Source organism: Rousettus aegyptiacus, unplaced genomic scaffold (genome assembly GCF_014176215.1).
Source record: "Rousettus aegyptiacus isolate mRouAeg1 unplaced genomic scaffold, mRouAeg1.p scaffold_m13_p_9, whole genome shotgun sequence".
NCBI classification, from domain to species: Eukaryota; Metazoa; Chordata; class Mammalia; order Chiroptera; family Pteropodidae; genus Rousettus; species Rousettus aegyptiacus.
In genome coordinates, this window is record NW_023416312.1 from 36,285,414 (window position 1) to 36,304,652 (window position 19,239).

Sequence of the window (19,239 nt, forward strand, 5' to 3'; positions counted from 1 at the left end):
ATATCTAAAACCATAGAACCCCATTAGCTTCTGGGAAAGTCAAGTCAATACTCTAGCAAATGGAAGAATTGCTTCACTCACTCTCAAACTTCCAACCCTAGGCAGGAGAGGGAGGAGGATATTCACATGACTTGTGCTAAAATAGGGAAGGAAGGGAAATGTGAGATGGGACTGGGAGTTCAAGTGAGAGATATAGGGAAGGAAGGGAGGTGATCAGGCACAGACACTGGCAGCCACTAAGAGTTGAAGCCTCTTTGAAAGCAAGAGGCTGGAAGAAAGGAAAGAAGCAGCTCTGGTTGTGATGGGGCTCTTACTGGGCCTGCTGGTCTTGGGTGACCTAACAGTTGTCACCTATGGTAAGGAAGCAAATGGGGGCCTGGGTGCTTCTGCTGGCACAGGCAAAAGAGTGGGAATTTGGGGTCGAATGCCTACTGAGGAAAGCCCATTTCTGCTGAGCAGGTGAGTTTCTCAGCTAATGCTGCAGAATCTTTTATCTTTGGGCAGAAGAGAGGGAGGTAGCTAAAGGCTGCTGAAAAAGCCAGGAGGTAAGTTTGCATAGAAATTGAGAAGGATTCTCTCTTGGAAAGTATTCACATGCTTTTATAGTACTTTTATTATTTCAGAGACATTAAGAAGGTGCCCAATGCCACCCAAATTCCTCATCTATCTGCTGATTTTCACCTGAAATTCTATTGCAGCTTAACCTCTCTGCTTCCAGGCTTTAATCCTTGTTAAGACAAAGAAGGCATGTTGTTAAAGAGCTAGATGGGACCTTAAAAGTAACCTGGATCCACCCTTCACCTTTATGAGCAAGTGATCAGAATATCTGTGCACATACTTCTAGAGACTAATAGTTCATTACTTCCCCCAGACCATCTAGTCTATCCAGGGGCATCTCCAACTGTTAAAAAGTTCTTCCTTATGTTGAATTAAATTCATTTCCCTGTGACTTCTATCCAAAAGTCTCAGCTCTGTTTTGGAGACACAAAGATCATATCTGCTTCTCCTATGCTGTGACAGCCTTTTACAATTCTGAGAACAGACATCATGTCCACCTGACACATCTCTTCTCCAAGCTAAATGGCCCCAGCTCCTTTAACTAATTTTCACAAGACTTGGTTTCTTACCTTCTTATGGGGCAACTCACTTCCCTGCAGACATGGCCCAGCTGGCTAATTGTGGGAGCTTAATACTGGACACATATCTCAAAAGAGGTCTGACTCCCCACAGTAGCATTATTTATTTGGGCTTCTTCAAACTTCATTTATATTCTTGAGAATTGAGATAACCATTTTTTAAAATAATAAACAAACAAACAAACAAACAAACAAACAAACTAAGCTTGAGTGAGACCCAATATAGGTCAAAGGGTTTTTTCTGCACTCCTACTTGTTTCATATCCTTGGGGGGAGAGGCTCGATGACTTTATTTTGGAGTCCCTTGTGTGGTCAGTATCCTGGGGCTCTGTGATTCATAAAATTCTAGAATCTCAAGCTCAAAAAGAAAATAAATTAAATCATCTGAGAGGGAAAAAATTGTTTCAAGCCACAGAACATTAGTGGCAGAGTAAATGCTCTTAAAGATAGTGTTCTTTCTATGACTACAGTATCTTTATTTTCTAACACATTTTAGAACATACCTCCCTGCCTTCTCCAGATTTGTTGGTTTGAGCTGGGACTTGTAGAGGCAGGGCTGAGGCTCACAGAAACATTTTGTAAATGTTAAATTTAAATCCTGTTGGTGTGCGTATGAGTGCTCATGTGTGTATTGTTCCCTCCCCAAGCTGTGAGGTCCCCTAGACCTAGAAGTAGGGCTTCCATTTGTGTGAAAAGTCTTACGCTATAAACATGAGGCTTAGGCCATACAGAATGGTCAATAACACCTCACTTCTCCCTGTATCTCAGTGTCTCCAGCCCATCTGTACAGTGAAGAGATCTGCTTGGCTGGCCTCGAAGGACCCTGCCAGGTGGACAGCTCTGTAGGACTGCGGCTTCAATTCTAAAAAGTCTTTAGAGGCCAGAATCAGCTATTAAGTCTACGACAGATGTTGAAATAATAGTACTAAAAATAAGTCCTAACATTTTTATTTTATAAACATCATAATTATTTTATAGACATCTATTATCTAAATTAATCCTCCATCCAGGAGGAAGCCCAAGAGAGGGAAAGAGATTTAATACAGGAGTGTGTGGTTATGGAAAGATCTCACCCTCTGCGTAGTGGTAGAAGAAAGATTTTTAAAAAGACCCATATTAGTTTTTATAAAGGGGTCCATACCCATAAAACCATGTCTTTCCTTTCTTTAGAATCATCGCAAAGGGCCAAGACCTTTGCTTTTCCAAGTCCAGGTCCCAGGACCAGAGTGGGCCCCAGTACTGTTCCCTCTTTCTCAGATTCAAATCCATTTCAACAAAGCCCTTGATTCTTGTGCCTAGTTCTGGTTCTTCTCTTGAGGAAGAGGGGATAATTTTTGAAGAAAGTTCGATCTTTCCCTGAGGTGGGAGAGCAAGGCTCAGAAGTTCTTGGAAAAGCTTTTTAGAAAGCAGCCAGCAGATGAGGTGGTGAGGGTTCTTTTACAAGCAGTCAAGGGGATATTATCCAGCCCTAGGATGACATCCCTTAAACCATGCCAAGTAATCCCAGGTAAGTGGTTGCTGTTTTCAGTTGTGGCTGCTGATTTATAAGAAGATAAGAAGGCAGAGTAGCATTTGAAAGTCTTTATTCTAGGCCTCTGGGCTCAGCTCTGCCCCTGCTTTCTGTGTAATTGGATAAGCATCTATCTCTCTCTGAGCTTCAGCTTGCCCATATGCATGATGAGGGAGTGCAACTAAGTGGTTTCACAAATCTCTTTTGACTATGTCATTCTAGAAGTCTCAAAATTCTGTCTTGCTTGGTATCTTACGCCCTACTGTACCAAGTACCTAACTATTTGGTAGTTTTCATGGATCCATAATGGGCAGAGCATCTCTCAGGAAGTGGGGCTTTCCTGAAATGGATTTTTCCTACCCAATATTCCAGGAAAGTCAGGAGTATTGCTTAATTTGGCCAACATTTCACATTGGCTGTCATGCCAGCCCTGTTGGAGGTGCAGACTGCTGCATCCTTTCTGGATACTCTACAATACGGGGATGGCCTATTATCTGCCTGTAACTTGGGAGATTCCATCAGACTAGGAAGGGTAACTCCTTACCTGCTCATGTGCTAACTTCTCCTTCAGATCATTATTAAAACCAACAATGATCCAAACTAATGAATATGTTCATCCTGGGAAGACATATCAAGGGCTTCTATAGGATAAGAAGAATCAAGACAAATATGAGAAGTTTCTCTTGAGGCATGGACAGAACTGACATTTATCCAGCACCTACTGAATGCCAGCCACTATGCTAGGTGCTTTCCACACTTGTGAGCCCATTTTATTTCCACAAGAACCCTGCATTTAAAGTTTATTATTACCTTATTTTATTGATAAAGACTTGAAGCTCAGACAGTTTTAGCAATTAATCCAAAGTCACACAGAGAGATATATGGTAGGGCAGGCCTTAAACTTAGATTGGTCTTGTTCTTACTACATAATGTAGTCTTTCACTACCCTCTTAATCTCACTAGGTGCTTCTACTCAATGTTTCTTTAGATTATCTGAGCACCACAGGAATGGTTAGAAGGTATAAGTTAATGCTATTGAAGTTACCTACTCTTTGGAGATCAGAGTATGTGAGGAATAGTACAATGTCCCCTTTCTTGTGATGCCTTGTGCCAACCATACACTCTCTCTTTATGCTGCTAATGAAGAAGGAGGAGGAAGACAACAAAAAAAAAACAAGAAAAAGAAGAAATAAAAAGAGAATGAAGATGAAAGGATGGGTGGAAGGAAGGAGAGGGAAGAAAAAAATTAAAAAGAGAAAAATTGCCATTCTTGGAAGTCTGGTTACTAACTGTCTCATGCCCCTCTTCTGGGTTGGAAAAGTCATGCCTGATCTACTTCTAGAAATGACTTTCAGGATTGGGAAATTGGGACTGGCTGTCCATGTTCTTGACATACTAGAGTGAGCTATGTAATAATTTCCAGCAAGTTCCTGGAGAGTGTAATGTGAGCCAGGTCTTGCAGCTCTCCCAAGGTCAGAGAGAAGACATACATATTCATAGACAAAGGCATTTTCAGCTGTTCCAGATGTCCTCACAGCAGAATGCTGCTTTGTTGCCCAAGAGAGAAGTTTGAGAATGATTTTCAGAAGAAGGAAGGGAGATTTTGCAGGCCAGGAGGAAGACTAGGAGGAAAGAGCATATTTAAATGAAAGGTTTATATGGTCTTCATGGTACTTAAGGTTGGTATGTTTGTGCTTGCAAGTAGCTAAAAATATGTATAGGCATGTATGTCTATGATGATAAGCTGTATCTGCATGCATATGGAGGCATGAACTATCAATAACATAGCGAACCCCACCACCCAATAAAAGTTCATCACCAGCTAAAACATATAGTTATTTAACTTCTGTTTCCATTACAGTCTATTAGCACTAAACCATTTAGAATTGGAAGGGACCTTAAAGAATAATTCTGTCTAGTACCTAAACAAAGCTCAGAACTTCCCCCTAGATATCTAGGCCCATCAATATCACCAATTAATTATGAAGTTTATTTTTAGAGTAACCCAAAATCTGCCCTTATTGTGCTCCCATTCATGGGTCTGAGTTCTGGTCTCTCCCCGATCTTAAAAGCTCCAGAGTGTATGTGGTGGATCTAGTAACATGGACTCATGTTTACATATTATTTTCTACTCAAGGCTTTTATCCTGGCCAAAATATGCTAATGATGCTCTAAGAATTCCCTGATGAGGGCACAGCCCAGAAGCTTGATATTAGCCTCCTCATTGATAGAAGCTTTGGTAGTTGGCAAAACATTCTAAGAACTAAAAAGCATGCACTCACTCCATCTTCCAACTGCTTGACTGAAGCCTGGGAATCATGGGCTACATAAAAATCTTGTATTCAGTAATAACTTACACTGTGAAAATACCTGTCCTAGAAAAGACAAAGACATTTTCTAAATACAATCCTTCACTTTTGGTCCCAGTTAAATAAAATGCAAAATCTTCAAAATATGAGTTTATAGATGGAAATTTTTGATGGCTCTCTCAACATCTCCACCTTTCCCACTCTAAGTTTTCCTCCCCAGTACACCAAGAAGCAATATCTCTTTGGTCCCACAACCATTGTTACCACAGCGAGCTCTAGGTTTTACTCATACCCTTTTCCTCACCAGAACTTTCCCTCTCCATTTCTCCTCAGGATGAGATTTTCCAACGTACTTCTGCTGAGAATTAAGAGAAACTAAAGAAAGTAAACAAAAGAGGAGAGAAATAAGGCAAAAAAATCAAGCCTACTAAGTGCAGGTTTCAAACTTAACAATAACTAATGATTTTTTTAAACAGGACTACATCTCGCATAAGTTTCCACTCTCAGAATTGCTCTTTCCCTTCCTCCTTCCTTCCTTCCTTCCTTCCTTCCTTCCTTCCTTCCTTCCTTCCTTCCTTCCTTCCTTCCTTCCTTCCTCTAGAGAAGAGATTAGGGTTAGGGATCTGAACACTGAGCCCATTGGAGGAAGCAATGTGGGATAAGTAGAGAATATAGCACCTTCTTTCTGAGCCCCACAGTCTCCACATTTCTTCAGGTACATAATTGCATACAATAGAATAGCTCAGATCTAACTTCTCAGCATTTGCTTTCACAATTATTTTGGAAAATGAAAGAAGTTTTTTTAATTTTTTTTCATGGATTTACAGAATGTCAGAGTTTGCAGAAAACTTAGAGATCATTTGATTTAAACTCATTATAGGTGAAGAAAATGAGTCCTTTGTGGTAGAAAGTGACATACCCAGGGTCACCTCACAATAAGGAAGTGACAGAAAAAGGACTTGGAACTTATAAAAGCTAAATAATCTTAAGACATTTTCTTCTGGGGACTGTTTCTAGTTGATGAGAAAGCTGGTAGAGAATAAAAGGGTACAGAAAATATGAAAGTGTGATTGAAGGAAAGTTGAAGGATATTTCTCAGAAGCCTCTTGAATACTGCCACTGCCACCCTAGCTCCCAAATAAGTGTGCCATCTATGTGTGCATTTTTCCTGTTTGTCATCTTCAGGCCATCCCATCCTGGAAGCGCCCGAGAGTGTGAGAGGGCCTTGGAAAGGGGATGTGAATATTCCCTGCACCTATGGACCTCTGCAAGACTACACCCAAATCTTGGTAAAGTGGCTGGTACAACGTGGCTCAGACCCAGTCACAATCTTCCTACGTGACTCTTCTGGAGACCATATCCAGCAAGCAAAGTACCGGGGCCGCCTGCATGTGAACCATGAGGTTCTAGGAGATGTGTCTCTACAATTGAATGCTCTGGAGATGGATGACCGGAGCCACTACACTTGTGAAGTCACTTGGCAGACCCTTGATGGCAACCAAGTGGTGAGAGATAAGATCATTGAGCTCCGTGTCCAGAAACGTGAGTCATCATGGGGGTAGAAAAACACTGATAGGCAAAGAACCAATAGAGGACCATGATTCTAGAAAACCCTTAGAAACCAAAAGACTTTTGTTAAACTGTACATAGTCTCCCTTCTGTTATATGTGCTAATTAGAATAAATAGACAGACAAATAATCCTCAGAGTCATCACTCCAATAGCATAATTTTAAAAGTGTTAGGAAGGGTTCCCAGCTTTCAAATCTCTATCCCTTCGAGTGTCCTAGAAATTCCAGCATCCACAGCCTTCTTTCCCTTCTTGGGATCTGGGTCTTAAAACTCATAAAAATTAGTATAGCTTATCAGGATATCAAAATGTGGATTGATTCTGAAAGAGAAACCCTGGGGAAGGTGATGCAGGGCTTAGCCAAGATAAGTTTTGTTGGCTTGGCAACTTTATAAATATCTGTCCTTTATAATCTAAAAACTACAGATAATCCAAAAACTCCACTTGTGCTTTAAAAAAAAAACTATATTATTTTTTTAAAGTCAGTTGGTTTTTAACTCCAGATAATCCAAAACCCCAGATATTACAAAATAGTACCTAATCTTCTAAAGAAAGCTATTTTTGTTTACATTGCCCTATTCTCTCTTCTTTCCCAAGTCACAAGCCCTTTTTAGTTCCCTTTGCAGAGAAATACATACCCCTATACCCATAATAGATGACTCAGCCTTGTGTTTCCATATCTTTATAACTTCCCAGAGCCTCCTCTCTTGTCTTCCTTTTGCAGTCTCTGTTTCCAAGCCCACAGTGACAACTGGAAGTGGCTATGGCTTCACAGTGCCTCAGGGAATGAGGATTAGCCTTCAGTGTGAGGCTCGGGGTTCTCCTCCCATCAAATATGTTTGGTACAAGAAACAGACTAACAACCAAGAACACATTCGAGTAGCAAACTTGAGTACTTTACTCTTCAAACCTGCTGTGATGGCTGACTCGGGCTACTATTTTTGTACTGCCAAGGGACGGGTAGGCTCTGAACAGCACAGCGACATTGTGAAGTTTGTGGTCAAAGGTGAGCAACCCTCTTTCCTGGTTAGCAACTCAATGGACAACATTGTTCTAGAGATACCTTAGTAGAGTGTCCTTATTCCAAAGGAAAAAAAAACCGATTGATTTATGTGCGTAGATGGGAGGCCTTGGTTGTATAATCACAAAGAAAAAAAATTCTGGACAGAGGGCAATAAGGCAGGAAATAATGCCTGTCACGTTAAAGGTTGAGTAAAGATGATATAGGGAAAAGGGACATTTACTAGGTACCTTGTATTTGCCAGATACAATACACAAGAACCCAAAACTCATTTTCTTATTGAATTCCACAGCTATCCCATTTCAAAGAAGAGGAAACCGAGAGTCAGAAAGGGAAATCTACTTACCAAGAGGCTTCTAGGAAGTTCTAGGATCTAGGAAGTTCAAGTCAGATTTGCACTCAGATTTCATGTTCTTTCTGTTATATCTGATTGTCTCTCATGGTTGAATCTATTCTAGCTCCTGAATATCCTTTGGAATCTTTTTGTTTGTTTGTTGTTTGGTTTGGTGAGATAATTTGTTATTTCGTTGTTTATATTTGATTTTGCTTTGTGAAATAAAGACAGATCTCTACATAGTTTCTTTAAATTTCCATCCCTTCTTCCTAAAACAGAATGCAAGTTGTAGTTGAGGTGTCAATGAAGATTGACCCTCATTAATCAAGGTCGGGCTATTTCTTACAGCATTATCCTAGGGGCAATACGAACTCTGTACATAAAGGCTACAAGTGAGGGTTTAAATGACCAGCCCAGGAGTGACATGTAAAAGTGAGTCTTATTCCCTTTGAAAAGATCTCCTTGGAAGTGAAAACATATTCCAACAAGGCTGCCATTGCTCAAAGTATTTTAAGAAATAATTGATTTTAGAGAATTTTCCTCAGATCAATGTGAAAAATACTGTTCTCTGAAGATAGTTCTATAGAAGAAAAAGTGAGCAAACAGGCTCTCACATATTGGGTTAGGAGGCTGATGTTAGGTTTTGTTTACTTATTGTGTTCTTTAGATGCCATATATAAGTGAAATCATGTGGTATTTGTCTTTTTCTGACTGACTTACTTCACTTAGCATAATACTCTCTATATCTATTTATGTTGTCACAAATGGTAAGATTTTACTCTTTTTTATGACTGAGTAATATTCCATTGTGCATATTTACTGCTTTTTTATCCAATCATCTCTTGATGTGCACGTAGGTTGCTTCTAAATCTTAGCTATTGTAAATAATACTGCAATGAACATAGGAGTGTATATATCTTTTCGAACTAGTGTTTTGAATTTTTTTCTGGGTCATATAGTATTTCTATTTTGAATTTTTTGAGGAACTGCCATAGTGTTCCCCATAGCGGATGCAACAATTTGAAATCCTGCTAATAGTGCCGGAGGATTCCTTTTTCTCCACATCCTTGCCAGTACTTTTTTTTTATTGATACTTGTTTTTTTATTGATGACTGCCATTCCAACAGGGTTGAGGTGATATTTTATTGTGATTTTAATTTGCATTTCTCTGATTAGTAATGTTGCACATCTATTCATATGTCTATTGGCCATCTGTATGTCCTCAGATGAAAGGTCTATTTAGGTCCACTGCCAATATTGAATCAAATTGTTTGTTTTTTGGCATTAAGTTGTTTAAGTTATTTATGAAGTCTTGATATTAACCCCTTATTAGATATATCATTGGTGAATACTTTCCCCTATTCGGTGGGTTGTCTTTTAATTTTGTTGATGGTTACCTTTGTTGTGCAAAATCTTTTTAATTTGATGTAGTTTCATTTGTTTATTATTTCTTTTGTTTCTCTTGCCCAAGAACATATATCAAAAAAGAAAATTACCAAGAACAATGTCAGAGAGTTTACTGCCTATGTTTTCTTCTAGGAGTTTTATGATTTCGGGTCTTACATTTAAGTCTTTAATCATTTTGAGTTTATTCTTGTATATGCTGTGAAAAGATGGTGTAGTTTTATTTTTTGATGTATTTGTCCAGTTTTTCTAACATCATTTAAGATAAACTCTTTTTCCCCCCATTGTATATTCTTGCCTCTTCTCTCATATTAACTGACCATGTAGGCATGTGATTATTTCTGAACTCTCTAATCTGTTCCATTGATCTACATGTCTGTTTTCATGCTAATACCATGCCATTTTGATTACTATAGCCTTGTAGTATACTTTGATATCTGTTATTGTAATACCTCTAACTTGGTTATTTTTTCTCCAGATTGCTGTGACTATTTGAGATTCCATAGAAATTATAGGATTATTTATTGTAGTTCTGTGAAAAAATGTCATTAATATTTTGATAGGGATTGAATTGAATCTATAGATTGCTTTGGATAGCAAGGAAATTTTAAGGATGTTAATTCTTCCTATCCATAAGCATGATATGTACTTCCATTAATTTTTATTTTCAATTTTTTTCTTCAATGTTATAATTTTCAAAATGCAAGTATTTTACCACATAGGTTATAATTATTTTCAGTTATTTTTTGATGCAATTGTAAATAGGACTGTTTTCTTAATTTCTCTTTCTGACAGTTTGTCATTTGTGTATAAAAATGCACTTAACTTATGAATACTAATTTTGTATCATGCTACTTTACTTAATTCATTTCTCAGTTCTAATAGTTGTGTGTGTGTGTGTGTGCGTGTGTGTGTGTGTGTGTGGAATATTTAGGTATTTCTTTCTATATAGTATCATGTCATCTGCCAATGATGACGCTTTTATTCTTTTTTCCCAATTTGGATTCCTTTGATTTATTTTTCTTGTCTGAATACTGTGGCTAGGACTTCCAATATCATGTTAAATAATAGTGGTAACAGTGAACATTCTTGTCTCACTCCTGATCACAAGAAAAATGCTTTTATCTTTTCACTATTGAGTATGTTAGCTGTGGGTTTGTCAGATACAGCCTTTATTATGTTGAAGTATACGCCCTCTATTTCCATTTTGCTAAACTTTTTTTGTCAAACACATTTTTCTGGATCTATTGGTATGATATGATTTTTATCTTTTATTTTGTTCATGTAATGTATCGCATTAATTGATTTGTGGTTATTGAACTTATCATACATCCCAGAAATAAATCCAACTTGATCAGGGTGTATGATCTTTTTAATGTATTGCTGAATTTGGTTTGCTGATATTTTGTTGAGGATTTTGGCATCTATATTCATTATGGATATTGGCCTATAATTTTTTTGTAATGTGTTTGTCTGGTTTCAGAATCAGCATAATGGTGGCCTCACAAAAAGAGATCGAGAGCCTTCTCTCCTCTTCAACTTTTTGAAATAGTTTCAGAAGGATAGATGTTAATTCTTCATTGAATGTTTGGTAAAGTTTACCTGTGCAGCCATCTGGGCCAGGACTTTTGTTTGTTGAAATTTCATTCATTGTAATCAGTCTGTTAAGATTTTCTGTTTCTTCTTGATTTTGTCTTGGGAGATTGTATGTTTCTAAGAATATATCCATTTCTTTCAGGTTCTCCCATTTGTTGGCATATGATTGTTCATAGTATTTTATTACAATATTTCGTATTTTTGTCATGTCGGTTGTCCCTCATGCTCTTTCATTTCTGATTTTATTTTAGTAACCTCTTTTTTCATCAGATTGGTTAAAAGTTTATCAATTTTATTTATCTTTCCAAAGATACAGCTCTTGGTTTCTTTGATCTTTTGTATTATTTTTAAAGTTTTTCTTCCTTTTATTTTTATTCTCATATTTATTATTCCCTTCCTTCTATGCACTGTGGGATTTGTTTGTTGTTTTTTTTCTCTAGTACTTTAGGTGTAAGGTTAGATTATTTATTTAAGACTTTTCTTGTTTCTTGAGGTAGGCTTGTATTGATATGAATTTTCCTCTTAGGACTGCTTTTTGCTGTGCCCCACATATTTCGCGTTGTTGTGTTTTCATTTTCATTTATATCTAGGTATTTTTTGACTCCTTTCTTTGTCTCATTATTAACTCATTCATGATTAGTAGCATGCTATTTAGCCTCCATGTGATAAATGTATTTTTTCAGTGTTGTTTTTTTTGTAATTGATTTCTTGTTTCATTTCGTGGTTAAAAAAGTTGTTTGGCAAACTTTCTCTCTTCTTAAATTTATCAACTCTTGTTTTGTGGCCTCAACAATGTGGCCTATCTTGGAAAATGTTCCATGTGCCCTTGAAGAGAATGTGAATTCTGCTGCTTTGGAGGTGAAAGGCTCTATAAATATCAATTTCATTAGGGCCAATGTGTCATTTAATACTACTTTTTTCTTGTTGATTTTCTGTCTGGAAGATCTAATCATTGGGGGTATCAATAGGATATTAAAGTCCTCTGCAATGAGTGTTTTACTGTTGATCTCTACTGTAATGTCCATTAATATTTGCTTTATATATTTAGGTAATCCTATGTTGGGTGCATGTTTTCAAGGGTTATAGCTTCTTCTCTGATTCTTTTTTCATTATAAAATGTTCCTTTTGTCTCATATTATAGTTTTTGTTTTAAAATCTATTTTATCTGATATAAGTATTGATATCACAGTATTTTTGTTTCAATTTGCATAATTTCTTTCTTTTTTTACATTCTATCTGTGTGTGCTTTTGATTGAAAGTGGGTCTCTTCTTTTTCGGAAAATGGCGAAGTGAGAGATGTCCCCAGATCTCTCTCCTTGAAACAACAATAAGCTGAACATCTAAAATTCAACAAAAAACGCCCAAACTGCACACCAGTATGTCTGAGCATGGGATCTGCTAATAAAAATTACCACATGTCAGAACCATGGGTGTCATGCGGTGGAATGGGAGAAGTAAAGAAAATACCTCTTGCATCTACAAGAGCTACCTTAGAAGGAGGAGGAGGAGGAGGAGAAGGAGGAGGAGGAGGAGGAGGAGGAGGAGGAGGAGGAGGAGGAGGAGGAGGAGGAGGAGGAAGAGAGGAGAAGGTGCAGCGAATTGCCTGAATAACTCTGCCGGGGAGAGTTGTAAGTTCCATGCATTCGGCAGCAAGACCCAGTTATCAGGGCAGAAAGCAAGGAAGCAGGAAGGCAGAAAAACAACAGTTGATTTTTACCAGCCACGGTTGCAAAACCAAGGCTGAGCTTCAGCCCTCATCTCTCAACCCTGATGATCTCTCCTGCCCTACCCTCTGATACCGAACATTGCAAAGCCCAATGGGAATCAGAGCAAATGCTACTGAAACTGCTGGTAACACTGATGGAGATTGAAATTGAGGGTAGTGAGTTTGATTAGATACTTATAAGAAATAGTTTTAAAAGTATTTTTTAAAGTTTTATATAAAGCAGGGATTCAAAAGGCTTAGACACTGCCTACTGAAAATCAAAAGAAAAGTGCCTTCTTTGCAATAGGCTAAAGAGAGACTGTTATATAATAAATCTTCTTTCTGGAAAAAAAGCAGAATTCATTTTATTAATGCCCATGTGGAGAAATAGTCCATTAAATCCCATGGACAACAAAGGTGACAAGGCATCCCAGAAAGAAAGAAAGAGAAAAATCTCCAGAAAATAAGCTTATAGACAGAGAAATGTGTGACTTAAATGACAGAGAATTCAGGACAGTACTTCTGGAAAAACACAGTGAATTCCGAAACAAGTCATTTCAATGATTTCGAGAAGGGAAAAAAAAAACTATCAGATGATCAAAGGAAGGAGACCGAAGCCCTCAAAAGGAACCAAATAACTTCTGGAGAGGAAAAAAACTAGATGAGTAGAAAGAGTTCTTTAGCAAGTGGACTGAAACCCTCAAAAAGAACAGGATAGATATTCTAGAAATAAAACACACACTGTAAGAGTTGAAAAATGAAATATGAAGCTTGGGAAATAGAGTCGATCAAATGGAGGAAAGGATCAGTGATATCTAAGACAGAAAGGCAGAAATAAATCAGAAGAAATAAGAGAGAAATCGAAGAATGAAAAATAATGAAAGAGAAATACAAGAATTAGCTGATATCATCAGGAGAGGAAACAAAAAAAAATAATGTGCATTAGTGAAGGCAAGGAAAAGGAGCAGAGAATAAAAAGTATTTTCAGAAAAATAGTGACTGAGAATCTCCCAAATCTAAGAAATTAGCTAGAGCTTGGGATTCAAGAAGTCAACAGAATACCCAATTGTCTCAACGCAAAAAGGCCTTCACAAAGACACATTGTATTAAAGTTATCAAAAATCAACGACAAAGACAGAATTCTCAAGGCAGCCAGAGAGAAGAAAATGGTAACTTATAAAGGAAAACCCATTAGATTATCCTCGGATTTCTCAGCTCAAATGTTACAAGCCAGAAAGCAATGAAATCAAATATTTAAACTATTAAGTGAAAGAAACTACCAGCCTACAATAATGTATCCAGCTAAGCTCTCTTTTAGATATGAAAGAAAATTAAGACTTTCCAGATATACAAAAATTGAGGGAATTCTCCACTACGAGGCCTATACTACAGAAAATATTAAAAGAGTTCACAACACCTAAAACAAAATAACCAAAAAAAAACATAATTAGGAATAAAGTGACTATCAGGCAAGTAGAAGCAGAGGAGTGAAACCCTTACTAAGAACAGGGCATTATAAGTTGAAATAATAAGAAGAGAATTGCTATAGCAAGTTAGTAATGAATGTTCAGCATACATAGGGATAAATTGAGACAGCAATGACTGCAAAGAGGAGGACTCGAAGATTCAAATTTGCAAAGGGAACTGGATATAAGGCATGTGCAGAAAAAAATAGACATATATATATGTATTCGTATGTATATATATGTATATATATGTGTATATATGTGTGTGTGTATATATATATCTATATATATATATATACACACACACTATTCTTTATAAATTCATAATGGTAACCACAAACAAAAGATTCAGAACTGAAGTATATAACATAAAACAAGAAAAATCAGAGAGAAAACTCATAAAGCCAACCAACATAAAGAAAACAGAAGAACAAAGACAAGAAAATACTGAGCTGCCGGAAAGCAAAAGATAAAATGGTTATAAGAAAACCTCATATTTCAATAATCACCCTAAATGTAAATGGGATGAACTCACCAATAAAAAGGCACAGAGTAGCAAAATGGATAAAAAAAAAATTCAAAGCCCAATATTGTGCTGCCTCCAGGAGAAACATCTCAGCTCCAAAGGCAAACAAAGATTCAGAGCGAAAGGGTGGAAAATGATATTTCAAGCAAATGACATTCAGAGAAAAGCGGGAGTAACGGGTACTAATATGAGACAAAATAGACTACAAAACAAAAAAGATAAAGAAAGATACTGAGGGACACTTCATAGTGATAAAGGGAATCATGCACCAAGAAGACATAACACTTATTAATGTCCATGTCTCCACTCAGGTAGCCCCAGAATATGTAAAGCAATTACTAACAGAACTAAAGGGAGAAACAGACCAAAACACTATCGTAATAGGGGACCTAAATATCCCTCTGTCATATATTGACAGAGAATCCAAACAGAAAATCAATAAGGAAATAACATCCTTAAATGACACATTAGACCAACTGGACATAATTGACATTTACAGAGCTTTCCATCCCAAAACAGCTGCTTATACATTCTTCTCTAGTGCACATGGAACATTCTCAAGGATCGACTGCATACTGGGACACAGAGATAGCCTCAACAAATATAAGAAAGTTGAAATCTTACCATCCACAATCTATGATCTAGCTCTGAAACTAGAGATCAGCTGCAAAAAGAAAGCAGGAAGAACCCCAAATACATGGAGATTAAGCAACATGCTGCTGAAGAATAACTGGGTCAGAGAAGGAATAAAAAGAGAGATCAAGAGATACATATAAATGAATAATAATGATAGTACAACATATCAAAACTTTTGGGACACAGCAAAGGGTCATGAGAGGAAAGTTCATATAATTACAGGCTTATCTTGAAAAACGTGAACAAACTCAAATAAACAAACTAATACTTCATCTTAAAAAAACTAGAAAGGGAGAACAAATGAAGCCTAAAGTCAACAGAAGGAAAGAAATAATCAAAATTAGAACAGAAATAAATGAAATGGAAAACAAAAATACAACAGAAAAAATAAATGCAAAAAAGAGCTCGTTCTTTGAGAAGGTTAATGAAATTGAGAAACCTCTGGCTAGACTTACTAAAAAAAAAAAGAGAGAGAGAGAAAAGACACAAGTAAAAAAAATAGGGATCAAAGAGGGGAAATTATGACTGACATCGTAGAAATACAAAGGATTATACACAAATACTATAAAAAAGTACATAACACCAAATTTAATAAACTAGAAGAAATGGACCAGTATTTAGAAAAATACAACCTTCGTTGACTGAATCAAGAACTGGAAAATCTAAATACGCCAATTAGCAGTATGGAAATTGAAACGATCATCAAAAATCTACCAAAAAGCAATCATTCAGGACCAGATACCTTCACCAGTGAATTCTATCAAACATTCAAAGATTTAATGCCTATTCTTCTCAAACTCTTCCAAAAAATTGACGAGGAGGCAGTACTTCCCAACTCATTTTATGAGGCCAATATTACTCACATAAAAAAAATCTACAGACCAATATCTCTCATGAACACAGATGCAAAAATCCTAAATAAGATACTAGTGAACCGAGTACAGCAATATATTAAAAGGATTATACACCACAATCAAGTAGGCTTCATTCCAAAGACATAGGGATGGTTCGACAAATGCAATATGATTAATGGGATACACCACATAAAGAATTAAAGAATAAGAATCATATTATTATATAAATAGATGCAGAAAAAGCCTTTAACAAGATAAAGTATTCATTTATGATAAAAACACTTTTAAAAAATCTGTATAGAAGGAAAGTACCTTTACATAATTAAGGCCATATCTGACAAATCCTCAACTAACATTATACTTAATGGTAAAAACTAAAAACATTCCCTCTAAGATCAGGAACAAGGCAAAGCTGTCCATTACCACCACTGTTATTCAATATAACATTGGAGGTCCTAGGGAGTGCAATCAGACAGCAGAAAGATATAAAAGGCATTCAAATGGCAATTCAAAAAGTAAAATTGTCACTATCTGGGGATTACATGACTCTCTGTATAGAAAACCCTAAAGACTCCACAAGAACACTACTAGAAACAATAAGCAAATATAAAAAAGTTTCTGGATACAAAATCAACATTCAAAAATCCATAGCATCAAAAAAGAAGTGGAAAAAATAATTCCTTTTGTATTTGCAACAAAAAGAATAAAATAACTCAGAAAAAAAATTTAATGAAACATATGAAGGACCTATATGATGAAAACTATAAGACCCGATTTTAAAAAAATCGAAGAAGATACAAAGCAATGGAAAGATATTCTGTGTTCTTCAATTGGAAGGATTAACATAGTTAAAATGACCATATTACCTAAAGCATTACGCAGATTTAATGCAATCTCCATCAAAATCTCATTGGCATTTTTTAAAGAAATAGAACAAAAAAAAATCAGATTTGTATGGAATCTCAAAAGATCCCAATTGCCAAAGCCATGCTGAGCAAAAAGAATGAGGCTGGAGGCATCACTCTGCCCAATTTTAAATTATACTACAAAGCGACAGTAATCAAAACGGCATGGTATTGGCAGTAAAACAGACACACAAACCAGTGTAACAGAATCGAGAGTCCAGAAGTAAACCCATATTTATATGAGCAAATAATTGTTGACAAAAAAAAGTCAAAAACATACAATGAAGAAAGGAGAGCCTCTTCAATAATTTGTTCTGGGGAAACTGGAAAGTTACGTACGAAAGAATGAAACTAGACTATTGTCTATCACTACACACCAAAGTTAACTCAAAATGGATTAAGGAACTGAATATAAGACATGAAACAATAAAATGCACAGAAGAAAATATAGGATCAAAATCAAGGACCTTGGACTTAAAGAAGATTTATGAATTTGACCTCAAAGGCAAGAGAAGTAAAAGCAAAAATAAATGAATGGGACTATATCAAACTAAAAAGCTTCTGCTCAGCAAAAGAAATCATCAACAAGATAAAGAGACAACCATCTGAATAGAAAATAATATTTTCAAGCAATACCTCTGAAAAGGGCCTAATATTCCAAATATACAAAGAGCTCATTCAACTCAATAACAAAAACAAAGACAAACAAAAAAATTCAATCAAAAGCTAGGCAGAGGACCTGAACAGACACTTCTCCCTATAGGACATACAAATGGCCAACAAATATGTGAAAAGATGTTCAACATCCCTTGCTATTAAAAAAATGCAATCAAAACCACAGTGAGATACCATCTCACACCTGTTAGAATAATTATAATCAACAGGACAAGTAATAACAAATGCTGGAGAGGTTGCAGAGAGAAAGGAAACTGCAAACACTGCTGGTGGGAATGCAAATTGTTGCGGCCACTATGGAAAACAGTATGGAAGTTACTCAAAAAACTATGAATGGATCTACCATATGATCCAGCAATCTCTTAATGGGTATTTACCACAAAGACTGGAAAACCCATATCCGAAAAGGTATTTGCACACTGATGTTCATAGCAGCATTATTCACAGTGGCCAGGACATGCAGGCAACAGAAGTGTCTTATGATAGATGGTTGGATAAAGAAGCTGTGATACACACACACACACACACACACACACACGCACACACACACACACAATAGAATATCATTTATCTAATAAGAAGAAATGAAATACTGCCATTTGCAACAATATGGCTGGACCTCGAGATAATCATGTTAAGCGAAATAAACCAGATTGAAAAAGTTGAAAATCATGTTATCACTTATATGTGGGATATAAACCTAAAAGCAACAAATGAACTGGAGAAACAAACAGAGACTCATGGACATGAACTATAAACTAGTGGTTACCAGAGGATAGGGGTTGGGGGATTAGGGGACAAGTAGATGAGGTAAAGCGGGTCAAATATATGGTTTAGGGAGAGGGTGAAATGAGTAAATGGGATCAAATATATGGTAGCTCAAGGAAATTGGACTTTGGGTGGTAAACACACAATAGAATATACAGATGTCAAATTATAATGTACACCTGAAAATTATATAATTATATTAACCAATGTTACCCCAATAAACTTAATTAAAAAAATAAAATAAATAAGTGTTTCTCTTGTGGAAAATATGCATATCAGTTTTATTTTCTTATCTATTTGCTACCATATGTCTTTTGATTGGAGCATTTAGCCGAAGTAATTGTTGCTGATATGTAGTTATCGCCATTTCATTATTCATATTTTTAAATTTTTTCTTCTTCCTAAAGAAGTTTTTCTCACATTTATTGTAGTACTGGTTTGATGTCTATGGACTCCTTTAACTTTTCTTGTCTGGGAAGCTCTTCATCTCTCCTTCAATTCTAAATGATAGCTATGTTAAGTAGAGTAATCTTGATTGTAGGTCCTTACTTTTCATCACTTTGAATGTTTCCTGCCACTTCTTTCTGGCTGGCAATTTTTCTGTTGAGAAATCAGCTGACAGTCTTATGGGAGCTCCCTTTTAGGAAACTAAATGCTTTTCTCTTGCTGCTTTTAAGATTCTCTCTTTGTTTTTAACCTTTGTTGTTTTAGTTATGATGTGTCTTGGTGTGGGCCTCTTCGGGCTTGCTCATCTTGTCTCAGATTCTCTGCAGTTCCTGGACTTGTATGTCTGTTTTCTTCACCTGGTTAGGAATGTTTTCCTTAT

The 19,239-nt window shown here is 36.4% G+C and overlaps 1 protein-coding gene across 5 annotated transcripts in view; it reads left to right on the top strand.

Annotated features, from left to right (window-relative positions):
- Positions 1 to 212: 212 nt before the first annotated feature.
- Positions 213 to 19,239, top strand: part of VSIG4 (V-set and immunoglobulin domain containing 4) — a 53,093-nt gene continuing 34,066 nt past the window's right edge. For 3 of the 5 annotated variants that reach the window (XM_016126708.2, XM_016126705.2, XM_016126704.2), the window contains exons 1-3: positions 213 to 356; positions 6,141 to 6,497; positions 7,248 to 7,529. In XM_016126708.2, coding sequence (XP_015982194.1) covers positions 302 to 356; positions 6,141 to 6,497; positions 7,248 to 7,529 — 694 coding nt within the window. In that variant the 5' untranslated portion in view covers positions 213 to 301. The remainder of the gene's footprint in view (positions 357 to 6,140; positions 6,498 to 7,247; positions 7,530 to 19,239) is intronic. The other 2 variants (XM_016126703.2, XM_016126709.2) reach the window with 2 other exon arrangements.